The sequence below is a fragment of the Erinaceus europaeus genome, chromosome 7, assembly GCF_950295315.1.
Source record: "Erinaceus europaeus chromosome 7, mEriEur2.1, whole genome shotgun sequence".
In the NCBI taxonomy this organism is placed as follows: domain Eukaryota; kingdom Metazoa; phylum Chordata; class Mammalia; order Eulipotyphla; family Erinaceidae; genus Erinaceus; species Erinaceus europaeus.
Genome location: NC_080168.1, coordinates 33,803,385 through 33,823,855, shown reverse-complemented (window position 1 = coordinate 33,823,855; position 20,471 = coordinate 33,803,385). Strand labels below are relative to the sequence as shown.

Genomic DNA, 20,471 nt, shown 5'->3' with positions numbered 1-20,471 from the left:
ACCGCACAGATCCATGCAAGGATCCCAGTGCAAGTCCATGGCTCCCCACCTGCGGGGGGATTGGGGGGGGTTGGTGAAGCAGGTCTGCAAGTGTGTGTCTTTCTCTTCTCCCTGTCTCTCCTCTCCATTTCTCTCTGTCCTATCTTGTGGGGCTGCACTGCGGAGAAGAGAGAGAGGAGATCCGGAGTGAAGAGGGAACACAAATCTTTATTCACACGGGCACCTCAGAGTTGGGTGAGAGTGCAGTGGTTCGGGCCACAAGGAGGTAGCAAAAAATGGCCGCCTCCTGGACCACCCTCCCTTGCCTCTAATCACCAATTTGAAAAGTGGGCAAGAGAAACAAGGGGCGGAAGAAGGGCTTTATAGGGCAACCGGAGTGACGTGGTGGGACAGGATTGGTTGAAAAAGGCACTGCGAGAATATGAGAATATCCTGGGAAGTGGCAAAGCCTGAGGGGACAGCTTGGCAGATATGACTGCATCTGCATAATTTCCCAGCACTATCCAACAACCACGGCAATAACAAGGACAACAAAAGGGAAAAAACAGCCTCTAGGAGCAGTGGATTTGTAGTGCTGGCACCAAGCCCCAGGATAACCCTGGAGGCAAGAAAAAAAGTTAGCACATTATTCCAGAGATCTTGTGCTTGGAAACCCAATGCCTTATCTACTCCACTGCCTCCCACGCTATACAGGAGTTGACCCGGGGCAGTAGGCCACACCTTGGTACCTGTGAGGAGCAGGGTGCAAGCCCGGGGTCTCCATCGCAAGGTGAAAACTTCACAAGCAATACAACAGTACTGCATGGGGTCTCTCTTTGCCCATTCTTTTCCCTCCTTTTTTGATAGAGAAATTGAGAGGGTAGGGAATGTTATTGAGACACCTGCAGCAAGAGACTAGGGGCTAGAACCCAGATCCTTGCTCATGATCATGTGGGTGAGCCACTGCCCAGTCCCAGGTCATTGAATCTGCAGGTGTCTCTCTGGCTAAGTATACACAGTACAATGTGCAAAGACCTGGGTTCGAGCTCCCACTCCCCACCTGCAGCAGGAACACTTCACAAGTGGTGAAGCAGGTCTGCAGGTGTCTCTCTCCCCCTCCCTCCCTCTCTGTTGTAGTTATTATTGGTGTTGTTATTGATGTTGTCGTTGTTGGATAGGACAGAGAGAAATGGAGAGAGGAGGGGAAGACAGGGGGAGAGAAAGACACGTGCAGACCTGCTTCACCTCCTGTGAAGCGACCCCCCCACACCCCCCACCAATTACAGCTTTATGGAACACCGATGCTCAGACTACCTACTGAAGCGCATGTCATCTGCCCAGATCCTCATCAGCTGTGTAAAATACACTCATAACATTTCTGAAACATTTCAAAATGTTTTTAGTAAAAATAGTAATAATGATAAATAACAAAACTTACAAAGTGGTTTTATTCAAATTGAATTTTCATTTATTAAGAGCAAAGACTGATACATCCTGCTTGAAAATAGTATAGACACAGAAATATAAAAATAAACCAGTAGTTATTTAAGCAAATGCAAAATTTACATTAGGCCATTAAAGATTTTGATATTCTTTTCAGTAAGCTACTATAAACTGGAGTAAGAAAAAGGAAAATAAAAGCAAGTATCATGTGTTACCATTTGTGCTCGGTAAAGGAGAAATATATACAAATATCCTTGCATGACATATATACCTCTTGAAAGAATACTTAAACCACTATCAATGGCTACCCAAGAAACTGGATTTGAGAAGGAAACTCACTTTGCGTGGAACTTCCTTTGGTGCAATTAAAAACATTTTTAGAATCACTTTCACGACCAAATTTGTTGCAATATTGTTAAGTAATTATATTGAAGACCATATATGTATATATATATACACACACACACACAAACCTTTAAAACATGGATTTGATATATAGTTCTATGTCACAAATAAATGATTATTAAACTTGTGTAGTTTGGAATTTTTTATCTTTAATTTTTTTTTTGCCTTTATTTTTATTGCTGGGGCTTGGTGCCTACACTATGAATCCACTGCTCCTGGTGGCCATTTTATTAGATAGGACAGAGAGAAACTGAGACAGGAGGGGAAGATAGAGAGGGGGAGAGAAAGACACCTGAAGAGCTGCTTCACCGCTTGCAAAGGAACCCTCCTGTAGGTGGGAAGCTGGGGGCTCGAACCAGGATCCTTGCGTGGGTCCTTGTGCTTCACCTGCTGCACCACCGCCTGGCCCCCATTTGGGGCTTTTTATGAAAAAGGTGTACAAGGCGTGAAATGAGTGGAAAATGGTGATGCTGTACACATTAGTGAAACCTTAACAAGGAATCTCATTTCTAAGTATGGAATATTTCAGGGAGTATGTGGTAGCAGTAAGCTGACTACAGTGGCTAAGATTTTTTTAATTATTTTTTTTCCTCTTTTCTTTCTTTTGTAAGAAGAAAGTCTCCTTTAAGCGTTCAGGAGGCTTGAAATTGTCACTTGAAGAAAAACCCAAAAATATCTGAAAAGTGACTTTGTTAGGTCTACATAACAGAGAAATTAACACCAATTTAATGCCAGCCATTAATGCACTACTTGAGAAAAATAGGACAATGTACAAGAATAAATTTTTATTTTCTGTTGCTTTGAAAATAATGACTCAAGTGTTAATTTAGGGCTGTATTTCTCTATCCTGGCTTCTCACTCACATTGTGAAGGTGACTGCACAGACGTGAACTCTGTGTGCCCCAATCTAGTGTTTCATGTGCTTTCTAGGCTCGGTCTACATTCTGTGAATTTGCTGTGTTCTCTCCACTTATTCCTACTGAGTAGTGCCTTGCCCTTTCCTCTAAGAGAAGACGGCTCCATCAGCTGCTGTCCTGTCTCTGTGTTTTGTTAAGTCATTTCCCAAACAGGAAGAGGCCAACTGCCTTCTCCAATACACTCACCATTTTGGACACATAGACAGCAATCTGCGCAGGGCCAATGTGAGTATACTTTCATACTCTGTGATCAGTCACATTTGCAGACAGTCTGTTGCAAGAGTGCTAAAAGGCCCTAGAAAATGAGTAAAATCACCTCTAGTTTAAAAAAAAAACACAAATCAAGACCATCCAGTTCCAGGTAATCCCTGAGCACAACGCCCACCCCAGCAAGTCTCTGGAGAGGTAATGACTGAAAGGCACATTCCTCCAGTGCGAGGACCACTGCATAGTACCAGGATGGTACACCAGCTGGGCCAACCACGGTGCGGATCGGTGACATTTCCGGAACCTCCTGATAGTAAAATCTTTCTCAAAGGAAAAACAATCTGATGTTGGATGTAAACGTGACACTTTCAAGGAGTGGCAGCTGGGTACAACAACCCTTCCACAGAAGATTCAAGAATGAAGAACTGCTTCAAGACTCTTCTTCCTTTTCCAGGAACTCAGTCAATGTTCCACTGTCAACAGGGATTAATAAACACTCAACACCGTCAGTCCCCTAGAAGATGTAAGAATACCCTGGATGTTAGTAAGTAATCTGTGTAAAATATACATTTAAATCCAACTTTAACACCTATGGATATCTAATCTTGGACAAAGGTGCCCAGGTTATTAAATGGGGGAAAAGAGAGTCTCTTCAATAAATGGTGTTGAAAAGTTGGGTTGAGATGTGCAGAAGAATGAAACTGGACCACTGTATTTCACCAGATACAAAAGTAAATTCCAAATGGATCAAGGACTTTGATGTTAGACCAAAAACTATCAGATACTGAAATCCTACAAACAGAAAGTGAATTTGACTTCCTTAATACGGTATAAGTCTTCTATAAAAACCAAAGCAGAGGGGAGTCGGGTGGTAGTTCAGCAGGTTAAGCACACGTGGCACAAAGTGCAAAGAGGGGAGTAAGGATCCTGGTTCGAGCTCTCGGCTCCCCACCTGCAGGGGAGTCACTTCACAGGTGGTGAAGCAGGTCTGCAAGTGTCTATTTTTCTCTCCCCCTCTCTCCATTTCTCTCTGTCCTATCCAACAATGACAACATCAATAATAACAATAATAACTACAATAAAAAAACAAGGGCAACAAAATAAATAAATATTAAAATATATTTAAAAAAAAAAAGCAGAGGGGCACACAGAGGTGTCTTGCCCAGGGTTTCTACATATGCTGTTCTGGCTTAGAATGATTTACCCTTCCTTTTTGGGCTTGTTATCTTCAAGTCCTTAGATTTTAATGCAGTGAACTTTTGTGACACCTGTAAGTAAGCTAAATCAATCTATTTTAATTTGAATGTCTTTATTTACTTTATTATTTATATATTGGATAGTACTGCCAGAAATCGAGAGGGTAGGGGGAGACAGGGAGGGAGGGAGACAGAAAGACACCAGCAGCCCTGCTTCACCACTTGCCATGCTTTTCCCCTGCAGGTGGGAACCAAGGACTCGAACCCGGGGCCTTGCTTATTGTCCACAGGAAGAGCCACTAGCCCAGCCAGATCTCGTGGGGCCTTGCTTATTGTAATGTGCCCTCAACTGGGTGTGCCACCACACAGCTCCAAAACGATCTATTTTAATATGCTCTTTCAGAACCATGTGTCTCCTGATCATATGATTTAGCATGGCTAAAATGTTACAGATTTCTAATTATCTTAACAGTGTTTATTTCCTCCATTAAGGGTCTCACTAAATAACTACTGAATTCTAATTCTTTGTATAATAGCTGATAATACTTAATGCTTATTAAATATACAGGAGAGGCAGGAAAACAGCATAATGGTTGTGCAATAAAAGACTTTCTTTCATGCCTAAGTTTGGAGGGCTCAGGTTCAATTCTACACACATCATAAGCCAGAGTGGAACAGTGCTCTGGTTTAAATAAACAGGCTTAATGAAAGGGTAAGTCAAGGAAGAGAAGGGAATGGAATCATTTGACATACTTCCAATGGCGTGTTACTCTAAACTACAACTCTGACGGTTTCTGTTCCGCAGCAAAGCATTAATCTCTTTCAACACACCTCAGTGGGTCCTTCTGACCCATTCTAGAACCTCAGATTCATAATCAGACCTGAGCAAAAATGCACACATTTACTTATTACCAGAGCACTGCTCTGCTCTCATTTGTGAGGGTGTGGGGGATTCAATCTGGGACTTTGGAGCCTTAGGCATGAGACTTTTTATGTAACCATTATGCTCTCTCTCCCCCTTGCTAGCAAGCTTTTTAAAAAAGTTGTTGTTTTGGGCATATTTATTCAGTCTTCCCTCCCTCCTTTCCTTTCCTTTCTTCCATTTATTTAGTGGACAGACACAGAGAAATTGAGAGGGACTGGAGAGAGGGAATGGGGAAATAGAGGAGGGAGAGAAAGAGGCATTTCCAGCACTGCTTCTCATGAAGCTTCTCCCCTGCAGGTGGGGAACCAAGGGCTAGAACTGGGGTCCTTGCACAGTGTAACACACCCGCTCTATGAGGTGCGCCACAGCTTGGCCCCACGATCATATCTTGGGTAAATAATGTTATAACATCAAAGTCTCACCTTCTTTGTTTTTATAAGCTTGTGGTCCCTAAATTCAGTTAACTGGGCCCGAAGTGTCAAATCACTATTGACAAGGAATGCCTCCCGACACTGCTGGTAAAAGTCTTGAAAAGAAAGTCCTAAAAAGTTCAAAAGGACATGTGAACATATGTCAACATGAAAATCATGACCCCACATATAAAAAAAAAATCACAGAAAATAAAAGTGCTATAGAAAATATTTAGGTGTTGTGGGCTGGGGAGACAGCAAGATGGTTCTGCAAAAGATTCTCATGCCTGAGGCTCTGATCTCTGTGTGTCATTCTCTCTGTATCTCTCTCATTTAAAAGTAAATAAATGGGAGTCGGGTGGTAGCGCAGCAGGTTAAGCGCATATGGTGCAAAACACAAGAACCAGCATTAAGGATCTCGGTTCGAGCCCCCGACTCCCCATCTGTAAGGTAGTCCCTTGACTGGCGCTGAAGCAGGTCTGCAGGTGTCTTATCTTTCTCTCCTCCTCTCTCTCCATTTCTCTCTGTCCTATCTAACAACATCATCAATAACAACAACAATAATTACAACAATAGAAAACAATGTCAACAAAAGGGAAAATAAATAATAAAAAAATATTTAAAGTAGGCTGGGTTTGTCTTAATTACATAGACAAAAAAAACAGGCTAGCCACGTCTCCACAGGGTCACCTGAAGTTTGCCTTGTGGCAGACACAGAGAGCAAGCCCCTCGCTGCTGTGAGAAACTACCATGCTGCTACTAGTCCATGTCAGGAAGAGGAGCATAAGGGTAGTCACACAAGCGAACACCATGAGTACTGGTACCTGTGTAAGAAGGGTTATCCTGGTTATCCAGCTGGTACTTTATCAGCAGCTTGAAAATCCCCCTGCAGGAAAAACGAACAGGCATTCAAAGATAGGATTTTTAAGACAGAGTCACCGAGACATGAGTAAATCTTCAAACAATCCACTCACACACCGCCTTCCATTAGTGGCTCGTGAGGTAGCACTGTCTCGAGTGAGGTCCTGAGTTTGGCCCCTGACACTGTACGTGCCAAGGCCATGCTCTGCTCCTCCCTCACGTTAATAATACATAAATCTTAAAAAGTCTTCAGCCCAGTCAGGTATACACACATGTTCGTGTATATGCACGTTTTCTTGTGAGACTGGGGGATAAACTTGGACTTTTGCACATCTGCAATACTGCTGAGCCTCGGCTCATTTTCATTTAGAGAGAGACAGAGACAGAACACCACAGTGTCATTCCACATACAATTCTCTTTTTTTAATAATTATATTTTTAATTAATTAATTAATTGGATGGAGACAAATTGAGAGGAGGGGGAAAAATTGAGACATCTGCAACCCTGCTTCACCACTCATGAAGCTTTCCCCTGCAGGTGGCGCCCAGGGGCTTGAACCCGGGTCCTTGTGCACTGAAACACAATCACTTAGCCAGCTGCACCACCGCCTGGCCCTGCACCATACAATTCTTCTGGTGTTATTCCCTGATATATCATGTGGTGCTAGAGGCTCCAATTTAGGTCCTCACACATGCTATGTCCTGATGCCAATACTGTTTCTTTCTCTTAACCCTTCCAACTAACGGGGACATAAGTATCAACACTAAAACTAAACTGTGCTCATGTTAAAATACATAGACACCTATAGTTTTCAGTCTTACCTGGCATTAGGGGTAAGGCTTCGTAAGACATGAATGAGGGAACTGAGTGGTAGCGATCCGGACTGTCTCACCAGAAGAGAGTTTTCATAGGAGGTCTCTTCAGTGTATGGGTTATAGGTGGTCGTTTCATACCAGAGCCAGTTATAAAGACTCTGCTTTGCATGATCCCACACTACAGCACATGAGCAAGGGAAACACAAGTTACAGGCTATTTCTACAGTGCCATGCTGCAAGATTTCACTCTGCAAAGACTGAGGAACCATTAAATAAAAGAACCCTCAATTTTTTCATTTTCCCCACCAAAAGCAGCATCTCACAACCTAATTTAATTGTCAATAACATCAGAATCTTTAAAGAAATATTATTTACTTATTTGATGGAGGGTGGGGGTAGACAGCATAATGGTTATGCAAAGAGACTGCCATGCCTGATGCTCCAAAGTCCCAGGTTCAATCCTTGCACCAACATAAGCCAGAGTTGAGCAGTGCTCTGGTCAAAAAGAAGGAAGGAAAGAAGGAAGAAAGGAAGGAAGAAGGAAGGAAGGAGGGGGGAGGAAGGAAGGAAGGAGGGAAGGAGGGAGGGAGGGAGGGAGAAAGGAAGAAAGAGAAAGAAAGAAGGAAAGAATTTATTTAATGGATAGAGACAGGGAAAGTGAGAGGGAAGGGAGACAGTGAAAGACACCTGCAGCCCTGCTTCACCACTTGCAAAGCATTCCCCCTACAGGTGAAGTTCAGGGGCTTGAACCTGGGTCTTTGTGCACTGTATTGTGAGCGCTTAACCAGGTGTGCCACTGCCTGGCCCTTGCAGCAGAATTTTCACTTGTATATTAAACATCAACTAAAATAGATGAATGTGATCAAGCTGTTCTACTTTTGGAACAGTGCTATAGTTTCACATTATGGGTGATGTTCACCACTCCAGGGCCAACTCTTTGATTTTATTTATTTATTTTTTATTTCAGAGAGAGAGGAAAAAGACAGAATGGCATCACACTAGGGAGCTAACCCCTCCTATGCGGTCCTGGGACTAGAAATCAGGCTGCAAACTTGGCAAGGCATGTGCACCACAAGATGAGCTACCTTCTAGCCCCCAAAAGACAAATTTTAATTTTTATTTTTAGATAGAGGGAGGGGAAGAGATAGAGAGAGAGAGAGAGAGAGAGAGATTACATCGGCAAATCTCCCTCCAATGCAATGGACACCAGGCTTGACCCTGGACCATGCACATGGCAACAGAACTCCACACTCTCAAAGTAACCTACTCCAGTAGTCCCAGACTTGACTTAAACAAGCAGCTACCTAGATATAGTCTGTGAACCATTAATCCCCTCCAAAAAAAAAATAATAATTTAGGGGAGTCAGGGGGTAGTGCAGCAGGTTAAGCACAAGGACCCAGTTCGAGCCTCCAGCTCCCCACCTGCAGGGGAGTCGCTTCACAAGTAGTGAAGCAGGTCTGCAGGTGTCTATCTTTCTCTCCCCCTCTGTCTTCTCCTCTTTCCATTTCTCTCTATCCTATCCAACAACGATGACATCAATAATAACTACAACAATAAAAAATAAAAATCCCAAGGACAACAAAAGGGAAAATAAATAAATATATAAAAAATAATTTAACATTTGTTCTACAGGAACATCACAAAGTCTCAGACCTAAATGCATAGAGGTGAGGTAAATAGCATAATTGTTCTATAAAGAGACTCTCATGCCTGAAGCACAAGTCTCAGGTTCAGTTCATGGCACCAACACTGTTCAGCCAGAGCTGAACAGTGCTCACATAAAAATAAATAAATAGTGGTCTGGGAGGTGGCACAGTGATAAAGCTTTGGACTCTCAAGTATGAGGTCCCGAGTTCGATCCCCAGAAGCACATGTGCCAGAGTGATGTCTGGTTCTTTCTCTCTGCCTGTCTTTCTCATAAATAAATAAAATATAAAAAAATAATAAATAAATAAATAAATAAATAAATAAATAAGGGGGCCGGGTGGTGGCGCACCTGGCTGAACGATAACATTACCGTGCACCAGGACACAGGTTAGAGTTCCCAGTCCCCACCTGCAGGGGGAAAACTTCATGAGTGATGAAGCAGGGCTGCAGGTGTCTCTCTGTCTCTCTTCCTCTCTATCTCCCTTCCCCTCTCAATTTCTGGCTGTCTCTCTCCAATAAATAAATGAATATAATTTAAAATTTTTAAAAAATGAAAGTTTAAAATATTTAATGAGAGAGATACAGAAAAAAATACACATATACAGACCAGAGCACTGCTCAGCTCTGGGTTCTGTTGGTGCTGGGATTGAAGTTGAGACCACAAAGCCTCAGGGATAGAAGTTGTTTGCAGGGGGGCTGGGCGGTAGTGCAATGGGTTAAGCGCACGTGGCGTAAAGTGCAAGGACCAACATAAGGATCCCAGTTCGAGCCCCCGGCTCCCTACCTGCAGGGGAGTCACTTCACAGGTGGTGGAGCAGGTCTGCAGGTGTTCATCTTTCTCTCCCCGTCTTCCCCTCCTCTCTCCATTTCTCTCTGTCCCATCCAACAATGAATGACATCAACAACAATAATAACCACAAGGCTACAACAATGGCAACAAAAGGGGAAAAAAAAATGGCCTCCAGGAGCAGTGGATTCATGGTGCAGGCACTAAGCCGCAGCAATAACCCTGGAGGAAAAAAAAAAATCGTTTGCAGAACCATTATGCTATCTCCCTAGCCCCCAAAACGAATTTTTAAAAATATTTATTTTCCTTTTTGTTGACCTTGTTTTTATCATTGTTGTGGTTATTGTTGTTGTCATTGCTATTGTTGTTGAATAGGACAGAGAGAAATGGAGAGGAGGGGAAGACAGAGAGGAGGAGAGAAAGATAGATACCTGCAGACCTGCTTTACCGCTTATGAACCGCTTGTGAAGCGACTCCCCTACCTGTGTGGTTAACTTGTAGTGCTACAGCTCGAGCACCCCAAAAAGATTTTTTTTTTGCCTCCAGGGCCATCGTTGGTGCCAGCTTGCTTCAAATTCACTGCTCCTGGAGGCTACTTTTCCCATTTTGTTGCCCTTGTTGTTGCTATAGTTGTCGTTGTTGTTGGACAGAACAGAGAGAAATGGAGAGAGGAGGGGAAGACTGAGAGGGGGAGAGAAAGAGACACCTGCAGACCTGCTTCACTGCTTGCGAAGCGACCCCTCTGCCAGTGGGGAGTTGGGGGCTCTAACTGGGATCCTTACGCCGGTCCTTGTGCTTTTCGCCATATGCGCTTAACCCGCTGTGCTACCACCCAGCCCCCCAAAATGATTTTTTTTAAGACTGATAATTCAAGAAAAATAGTAGTATTCACTTACTGAGAGGAGCGTTGAGGTGATCAATAGTTGCTATAAGGTAGAGGTTTGGTAAAGATGACAAGTGTCCAATAATTTGCTGGCTTCTGTCCCCTCTCAACATTTGGCTATCCAAATTGTGGATGAGAAGAAAGAGTTCTAAGGTAGAATCTGAAAGAAAAAACATTATTTGCAAGGTGTATGTGTGAGGTCTGTGCCACACGTCATGCCTATGTACTAGAGAATCTATCAGAGGAGTATAGGACATAACAACTTGCTTAGAGATGCACAATCTTGGGGGCCAGGTGGTGGCACACCCGGCTGAGTTCATATAGTACTAGGCACAGGGACCCTATTTGAGCCCCCAGCTTCCCATCTACGAGGGGGGGGAACGACACGGACGAACAGGAGGGAGACTTCACAAGCAGTGAAGCAGGTCTGCAGGTGTCTCTGTTTCTCTCTCCCTCTCTTCCTGCCCCCTCCTCTCTCAATTTCTCTCTGTCCTATCCAATAAAATGGAAAAAATGGCCGCCAGGAGCAATGGGTTCATAGTGGCAGCACTGAGCCCCAGTGATAACCCTGGAGAAAAATAAGAGATACACAATCTTTGTGACATGAGAAATCATACCTGTGTGTCAACAACTGTACTGTACACCATTACCTCCTCAATAAAATTATAGGAAAGAGGGAGGGAGAAAGGAAGGAAGGAAAAAAGGAGAGAAAGAAAGGAAGGGAGGGAGGGAGGAAGGAAGGAAGGAAGGCAGACAGACACTGGCTGCCTGGAGTGGTGCAGTGGCTGAAACTCTGAACCTAAGAATACATTTGAATCCTGGCATCACATGTACCAGATGATGCTCTGGTGTTTCTCTTTTTCTCGCATTAATAAATAAATAAAACAAAAGAGGAAGCTAGTGTAATGGTTATGCAAAGAGATTCTTGTGCTTAACACTCCAAAGTCCCAGGTTCAATCCCCTGCACCACCACAAGCCAGAGCTAGGCAGTGCTCTGGGGAAAACAATAAATATTTTCACAAAATGTTAACAAACATGCAGCAGCGGCTCAGGAAGTGGAGCACTAGCTACAGCACAGAACACTCAAGCATGAGGTCCAGAGTCCCCAACACTCATGCGCAGGAGTGCTGGTAAGGTGTCTGCACACCCCGTTTCACATAAAATAGAATAAATCCTGTGTGTGTGTGTGTGTGTTTACCCATTATCACCAAAGCCAAAGGAAACAGAGAACGGGAAGAAGGAATTTTAGAGGCGGATCAATATATCAGTAATTTAGAGAAGTAGAGAATCATGAAAGTTGGTAAAGGAGAACTGTAGGATGGGGCAGCGACTATCAAAGAGCAGGTCAGGGGAGTCGGGAGGTAGCACAGCGTGTTAAGCGCACGTGGCACAAAGTGAAAGGACCTGCATAAGGATCCCGGTTCGAGCCCCCGGCTCCCCACCTGCAGGGGAGTCGCTTCACAGGCGTTGAAGCAGGTCTGCAGGTGTCTATTTTTCTCTCCCCCCTCTGTCTTTCCCTCCTTTTTCCATTTCTCTCTGTCCTATCCAACAACGACATCAGTAACAACAATAATACAAGGGCAACAAAAGGGGAAAAAAAAAAATATATATATATATATAGAGAGAGAGAGCGTGTGCAGGTCAGGCAACAGCCAGAAACTAAGAAGGAAATGGGTAAAAAGTAGAAAGTAGAATAAGTCTTTTTTTTTTTTTTGTGCAAAATCTGAAATCATACAGAGATATAAAGGGTGGGGCTCGCAGTGGCACACCTGGGTAAGTGTGCGCATTACAAGACCCTGGTCCCCTTGTGCAGGGAGAAAGCTTCATAAGTGTTCAAGCACTGCTGTAGGTGTCTCTGTCTCTCTCCCTCTCTCTCCCCCGCTCCTCTCTCAATGTCTCTCTGCCCCATCAAATAATAAATGAATAAAAGTTAAGAGAGAGAGACAAAATAATGTAGGATCAGGTAAATATTTGTTTTCTTTAATGATGCTTTTTAAACAGGTCTAGTAATTCTATTATTGTTGCTGTTGGTGGTAATTGCTGGAACTTGACCACTCTGGGATGACTTTTTTTTTTTTTTTAATTTATTGGATAGAGATAGTCAGAAATTGAGGGAGGGGAAAATAGAGAGACAAAGAGACACCTGCAGCATTGCTTCACCACTTGCAACTTTTATCTATCTGAAAAAGTTGACCCAGAACACTGAAGTTCTGCTCACAACAAGAACAGATTAAATGCTACAGAAATAATGAAAGTTGTACCAATCAATTGAAAACACTTTACACTGACAAGAAAAGAAAAAATAAATAAGAGACCTTTGGCCCTACAAATTTGAGGTAGTGTGAGTATCGCCTTAGGTAAGTGAAGTTCACAGAAAAAGTTCGTACTAATACAGCAATTAGCAAAAGTGTGTGTTCAGCTTCACTCTCAAACCAGAGCATCAATGGCATGTTACCTTCTTTCAATTTCTTTATAATCCAGTCTAGCTGATCCAGTAAACTGCGGAAAGTACCCACATGATTGAATACTTCTTCTGTTATAGAATTCAGGATCTATATCATAAAAGTAAAAGATAGGCACTGATTATGACTTATTCTGTAAGACAGGATAAATATAACTGGAAAATCAATCCTGTATAAAAACTGTTTTTCTTTAGGTAGAGACAGAGCGGGAGGGAGGGGGTTGGGAGAGAGAGAGAGAGACAGCATAGCACCAAAGCCGCCTTCACCGCGGTGGGGAACAGGCTCAAACCTGGATCACACACACAGGGCATAGCAGCACACTATCTGGCTGGCCCTCAAGCCTTTTTTTTTAAAAAATATTTTTTATTTTATTGAATAGAGACAGAGAAGTTGAGCGGGGGGAGACAGAGAGATACCTGCAGCACTGTTTCAACACTAGTGAAGGCAGGCAGAGGCCGTGGGCTTGAACCCAGGTCCTTGTGTACTGTGATATGTACACTCAAACAAGTGTTACACCGCCCAACTCCCGCTTTTTAATATTTATTTATTTAAGATTTTATTTATTTTATTCCCTTGTGTTGCCCTTGGTTTACTGTTGATGTAGTTATTATTATTGTTATTGATGTCGTCATTGTTGGATAGAACAGAGAGAAATGGAGAGAGGAGGGGAAGACACAGAGGGGAAGGATCTGCTTCATCGCCTGTGAAGTGACTTCCCTGCAGGTGGGGTGCTGGGGGCTCAAACTGGGATCCTTTCACAGGTCCTTGCGCTTTGCGCCATATGAGCTTAACCCACTGCGCTACCGCCCGACTCCCCAGATTTTATTTTTAATGAGAAAGATAAGAGGAGAGAGAAATAACCAGACATCACTCTGGCACATGTGCTGCCGGGGATCAAACTCGACCTCATGCTTGAGAGTACAAAGCTTTATCACTGTGCCACCTCCCAGACCAAAATTTTTATTTATTTTTTAAAAGATTTTATTAATTTATAAATGAGAACTATAGGAGCAAAGAAAGAACCAGATGTGGCTGGTAAGTGTGCTGCCGGGAACTGAAAACTGAACGCGGGACCTCATGCCTAAGAGCCACCTCTTGGACCACCCCTTTTTTAATAAATTAAAAAGTAAACTTGGATAACAAGTTGGAAAACTCATTTTGAACATTCTACTAGGCACTGAGCAGTAAGGAGACAGCACAGTGGACTAAACTCTGGACCTGCAGCCACAGGGACCTGAGCTTTGTATTCCAGTGGCACAGAGGCATACTCTGGTTCTCTCCCCTTAACAGATATATCTCAGACTTTCTCTCCTGGTACTTCTGCATCTCTGACTCATATCTGTGCACACGTATTAGTTGAAAGGAAGCGGGGACAGAGGCCAGGAGATAGCTCAGCTAACAGAAAGCACGCCTTCCATGCACAAGGCCCAGTGCCGTGTGGGGGCATGTGGACAGCACGGTGGCGTGCAGCTGCTCGGTGACAGACTGCCGCTGAGGTGCTGATCCTGTGGCTGTCTCACCCTCTCTCCCCCCTCACCCCCCCAAGGTGCTAGTCCTGTGGCTGTCTCTCCCTCCTCACACCCCTCTCCCAAGTAAGAATGAAAAAACTGGCACGTTTCAAGAATTAATACTTTAACATATAGCATGCAAAAGATTGAAAATAATTTTGACATAATGACAAGATATGAACATTTCAGTAAAAAATGATCTATAACAAAAGTACTACTAAACTATTACATATATATTTTCTTTGGATTGAATCAGGGACTCTGGAGCCTCAGGTACAAAAGCCTCTTTGCATAACCACTATGCTATTAACCCTGCCCTCTATTAAACTAATATATATATATATATATATATATTTTTTTTATATTTATTTATTTTCCCTTTTGTCGTCCTTGTTTTTTATTGTTATAGTTATTATTGTTGTTGTTATTGATGTCATTGTTGGATAGGACAGAGATAAATGGAGAGAGGAGGGGAAGACAGAGATGGGGAGAGAAAGACAGACACCTGCAGACCTGCTTCAACGCCTGTGAAACAACTCCCCTGCAGGTGGAGAGCCAGGGGCTCGAACCAGGATCCTTATGCCGGTCCTTGTATTTGGCGCTACCTGAGCTTAATCTACTTTGCTACTGCCTGACTCCCTTAAATTATTATATTTTAAAATTATTTTTAGAGCCTCAATACAAATGTTTTTTATTTGTGCCCATCACCCCCCAACTCTCTTATCCTTCAGAGAATACTAGTAGTATTTGGTGTAGTTAACAAAGCTAACATCTTCCTGTGTCTAATATAATAGCATTTATAAGGTAGGAAGGTCAAAGTTCAACCACATTGAGTCTAAACCCATGATCTTAAGAACTATGTAATCTACTAGTGTGAAGGCTAAAAACAAACAAGCAAACATGCTTTCAACTGAATGTTCTCATTTGATGCCAGGTATAGATTAGCAGAGAATATGCTCCTTTTAACATTTTTGAAACTTACTGATTTCACACTAATTCCAGGAAAGAAGCCATTGATGACAATGTGGATGGAATCTTGCAGCATAGTGGTTCGAAACTTTTCTAGTAAGTCTCTCTTAGAACCCAAACCATATAGCACGATGTTGAACCCCAGGCTGTTAGGAAAAACAGTATTCAGGAAATTCAAGTTCAGTACAATGTATGATTTGATGATAGACTAGTTTGATGATCGACTAGTTTATATAAGTTAAGCTTAGAAAAAATTGGAATGGCTAAGAAAACTATACTGATTACCAGCTTATATAAGGTAAAAGCACAATTTTATTATCTGTATACCACGCTTATACTACCAATCTTAGTAGCTTTCTTTCTTTTTTTAAAATTTTTTTTGCTCCCAGGGTTACTGATGGGGCTCAGTGCCTACACTACAAATCCACTGCTCCTGGAGGCTATTTTTTCCCTTTTGTTGCCCTTGTTGTTGCTCTCGTTGTTGGATAGGACAGATAGAAATGGAAAGAAGAGGAGAAGATGGGGGAGGGGGAAGGTAGACACTTGCAGCCCTGCTTCACCTTTTGTAAAGTGACCCCCCTATAGGTGGGGAGCCGAGGCTTGAACCGGGATTTTTTATGATGGTCCTTGTACTTGGCACCATGTGCGCTTAACCCGCTGTGCTATCACGCAACCCCCTTTCTTATTTTTACCCCCTTTCAAATGTCAGCTGCCTGCACATGAAGAAGGACATGGTAGGCAGAAGGCAGTCAAGTATTACAGGAAGAGCTGAAACTGCTGAATTCAACTAAAGTAAGCAGAAAGCAGAGGTCAGGTCCCAAAGGTCTCGTGAAGTCAGCTAAGACACTAAGTAGACTATTCCCGTGAGCACTTAAGCAACTAGTGAGCAGTTAACTGAAAGGCTTAACTAGAAAGTAACATAATGGGGTGGGGGGTAGATAGCATAATGGTTATGCAAAAAGACTCTCATACATGAGGCTCCAAAGTCCCAGGTTCAACCTCCCACACCACCATAAACCAGAGTTGAGCAGGGCTCAACATGTTCCAGAGTGCCACATGTTCCAGAGTGATGCTCTGGTTCTCTTTTCCTTCCTACCTCCTTTCCTTTCTCATAAATAAGTATTTAAAAAATATATGGAAGGTAAGCTGGGGCTTCACTACTCAAGGTTGGCTTTTCCAGATACAGACAGGAGAGACAAAGGAAAAGAACCATACAGGAGGACAGAGATCATACAGGAGGACGGAAAGTTGAGAGAGGGGGACCGGGTGGAGGTGTACCTGGCTGAGAGCACACATCATAGTGTGCAAGGACCAGGTTCAAGCCCCCAGTCTCCACCTGCAGGGGAAAGCTTTATGAGTAGTGAAGCAGGGCTGCAGGTGTCTATCTCTCTCCCTCTCCCTTCTCAAATTCTGTCCTTATCCATAAATAAATAAATAATGATAATAAAAAAACAATAGCTTTTCTTGGCGGGGATAGACAGCATAGTGGTTATGCAAAGAGACTCTCATGCCTGGGGCTCCAAAGTCCCACCCAGGTTTAATCCCCCACTACCATAAGCCAGGACTGAGCAGTGTTATGGTGAAAAGAAAGAAAGAAAGAAAGAAAGAAAGAAAGAAAGAAAGAAAGAAAGAAAGAAAGAAAGGAAGGAAGGAAGGAAGAAGGAAAGAAAGAAGGAAGAAATAAAGGAAGGGAGGAAGAAAGAAGAGCAAGCTAGGGAGATAGAGATAGTAAAATAACTATGAAAACAAATTTTGATGCTTGAGGCTCAAATGGTTCAAGCCCCATCCCACCCCAACATAAGGAAGAGCTGAGTAGCACTGAGAATGGAGACACACACACACAGGAATGGGGAGAGGAGAACTTTTTTGGCAGAAGAAACATGAATGATATTTATTGTGTGGGCAGTTGTGGAAGATGAGAGCAAGATGATTAAAATTTATGAATACTGAGAGGACTAGGTGCATGTTTCACCTTTATGAAGCCCTGGGTTCAGTTCCTGACACCAGGAAGAAAGAGAGGGAGAGAGAGAGAGACGGAGGGTGGTGGGCTGTAGCGCAAGCACACCGGGTTAAGCTCACATAATACAAAGCACAAGGACCCATATGCCACGGATCCTGGTTCAAGCCCCGGTTCCCTTCTGCAGTGGGTCACTTCACAATTAGTGAAGCAGGTCTGCAGGTGTTTCTTTTTCTCTCTCCCTCTCTATCTCCTCCTCCCCTTTCGATTTCTCTCTGGCCTATCCAAAAAAAGAAAGAAAATAGGCACAGGATTTGTAGTGTGCACACCGAACTCCAGAGAAAACCCTGGAGGCAAAAAAAAAAAAAAAGAGAGAGACAGACGTGGAAGGAGGGAGGGAGGAAGGGATGGATAATGTATGCTCAGTGGTGGTGGAGTGAAGCTCTGAGCTGAATCCCTAGCCCCACATGAAAGAGCAACAAAGACAGCCCAAGTGGCTGACGACTGATGCTTTGGCCTTGCTCCCACCGCCCCCATACATGAATCAAAACTGGAGGGGGGAGGGGATCAACAGTAGAGAGCAGGCTATATCTGTACAGTGGGTTTGATCCCCAGAACTACATTACCTTACCCAGCAGAGTACATATTATACGTGCAAGGCCCTGGCCCTACAAGGGAGCACCACGGATGGTGGGGTTGTGCTGAAGTGTTTCTCCTCTCTCTCTAAAATGAAGAAAGAAGAAATTGACCAGGGCAGCAGGATTATAGATGCGCAGTGTCCCAGTGCTGCCTATGCCGACTTCTGTATACTGATTTATAGGATAGACTCACACAAAGGCCTCCAGTGTTCATTTAGTTACCCCTGTCTACAGTGGAGAAGTGAGATTGGGTTGCAGATATAATTAGGGGAGTTATTCTCACAAAGCAGCGGAAGCCAGAGGAATCAATGGCATGACGTAGGAGAGCAAGTACTAGTCGTCGCACTGAAGTTCAACTCATAACAATTTCTGGAGGTCGGTAAGTAGTTTGGGGTCAGCAAAATAACTCACTATGGTGTCCTGCTCTTTTTTTTTGGTGTCCTGCTCTTAAGAGGAGATTAAAAGAAACTACATTCTTTAATTTCAGGAACTCTGCTGTAGAAGACAGATCTAACCAATTAATACTGATACTTCAGATGTTCAAATCATTGCTGAGTAATTCTTTTTTAATTTTTTGCCACCAGGGTCACTGCTGGGGCTTGGTAGGTGCACAATGAATCCACTGCTCCCAGCAGTCACACCCCTACCACACACACAAAGAGAATTTGGGAGAGAAGGGGGTGTAGAGATACTTCAGCACTGTTCCACTGCTCATGACGCTTCTCCACCAGGGCTTGACTGGGTCCTTGCACATGGTAATGTGTGTGTTCGACTGGATATGCCACTGGCCCCGTAACTTACGATTCTTAAAAGGGCTATTCTGCCAGTGGTTTACCCACTTGATAAACTTAGAGGAGTGAGGAAGGGCTGGGTGGTGGTCAGTCACCCTACAGAGCACACAGTTATGATGCTTAAGGGCCAGGATTGAGCCCTGCAGGGGTTAAGTTTCGCGAATACTGAAGAAGTGCTGCAGGTGTCTCTCTCTCCCCCTCTCCCTCTATTCCCCTTCCCACTTGATTTCTGTCTCTATGCAATAAATACATTAAAAAATAAGACATAAACAATCCTTATAAAAGATAGATTTGCTGATAACTGTAGATATTCTGAGACAGGTCACAAAATAATGTAAACATCTCAACGTTTGAGTCATAAAGTTGGAGAAAACACACACATAAACTAAAATTCACTGCAAAGAATTTAAATCCTTGTGGCTAGGAGGTGGTGCAGGCTGCTGGACTTCAAAGTACAAGGAGGTGGTCCAGGAGGTGGCACAGTGGATAAAGCACTGGACTCTCAAGTGTGAGGTCCTGAGTTCAATCCCATGTACCAGAGTGATGTCTGGTTCTCTCTCTTTCTCATGAATAAACAAATAAAATCTTTGAAAAAAAAAAAGTGTAAGGAGTCCTGCCTGAATTCAATCCCCAGTACTGCATATGACAAAGTAATGCTCTGGTTTTCTTTCTTCCTCCTTTTTCTTGCTAATAAGTAAGCATTACAAAATTTAAATTATGGAGAGTCGGGCAGTAGCGCAGTGGGTTAAGCACACATGGTGCAAAGCACAAGGAATGGTGTAAGGATCCCGGTTCGAGCAAGGGAGTCACTTCACAGGTGGTGAAGCAGGTCTATAGGTGTCTGTTTTTCTCTCCCTCCTGTCCTTTTCTCTCTGTCCTATCTACCAACGATGATATCAATAACAACAAAAGTAATAACTACAACAACAATAAAAAAACAAGGGCGACAAAAGGGAAAATAAATAATTTAATTATGAAAAAAAATTAAATCATGCTAAAATTATTGGGCTTTGAGACAGATATCTATTACTCTATTTTTATAAGGGTTTGCAATAATAGTACTTACTGTAACTGTAGCATCCATTTATGAAATAATTGTTCATATTGTTGATTTAGTTGTTTAAGTTCAGAAGAAAAGGAAGGAGAAACCTTGCTCAGTAAGTTACGTAAAGTTTCCTTTGGGGGGAAAAAATAGCAAAAGAGGTGAGGAAAGAAATCATTTATAATCAATAAATCACATATATCAAATGAGTCCAAACCAAAAATACTTTTTTTTTTTTCCTTATAAGCAGCAGCCAGGAAACAACAATAACAACAAAAGAACAGAGGTGCTAGATTAGGTGATTAGTGGAGATAGATTTTGTTTTTTTTTTTGCCTCTAGGGTTATCGCTGGGGCTCTGAATCCACTGCTCCTGGAAGACAGTCTTTCCATTTTATTGGATAGGACAGAGAGACACTGAGAGGGGAGGGGATATAGAGAGGGGGAAGAAAGAGAGACAGATCTGCTTCATTGCCTGTGAAGCTTCACCCTGCAGGTGGGGAGCCAGGGGCTTGCACTTAGTACTATGTGGGTTTAACCCAGTGCTCCACCACCTAGCCCTGAGATAGTTCTTTAATCATGTTTGGAGATAAGTATATCAACACAATACAGTTAATATTTCAAATGTA

At 43.0% G+C, this 20,471-nt stretch overlaps 1 protein-coding gene across 1 annotated transcript in view; it reads right to left on the bottom strand.

The window, feature by feature from the left end:
* Positions 1-1,424: 1,424 nt before the first annotated feature.
* The window catches only part of ORC2 (origin recognition complex subunit 2), a 52,158-nt gene continuing 33,111 nt past the window's right edge, over positions 1,425-20,471 (bottom strand). Inside the window, exons 11-18 of the mRNA XM_060194168.1 lie at positions 19,869-19,978; positions 15,430-15,562; positions 12,933-13,029; positions 10,491-10,637; positions 7,166-7,337; positions 6,307-6,368; positions 5,495-5,613; positions 1,425-3,465 (exon numbers count right to left, since the gene is read on the bottom strand). Coding sequence (XP_060050151.1) covers positions 3,382-3,465; positions 5,495-5,613; positions 6,307-6,368; positions 7,166-7,337; positions 10,491-10,637; positions 12,933-13,029; positions 15,430-15,562; positions 19,869-19,978 — 924 coding nt within the window. The 3' untranslated portion in view covers positions 1,425-3,381. The remainder of the gene's footprint in view (positions 3,466-5,494; positions 5,614-6,306; positions 6,369-7,165; positions 7,338-10,490; positions 10,638-12,932; positions 13,030-15,429; positions 15,563-19,868; positions 19,979-20,471) is intronic.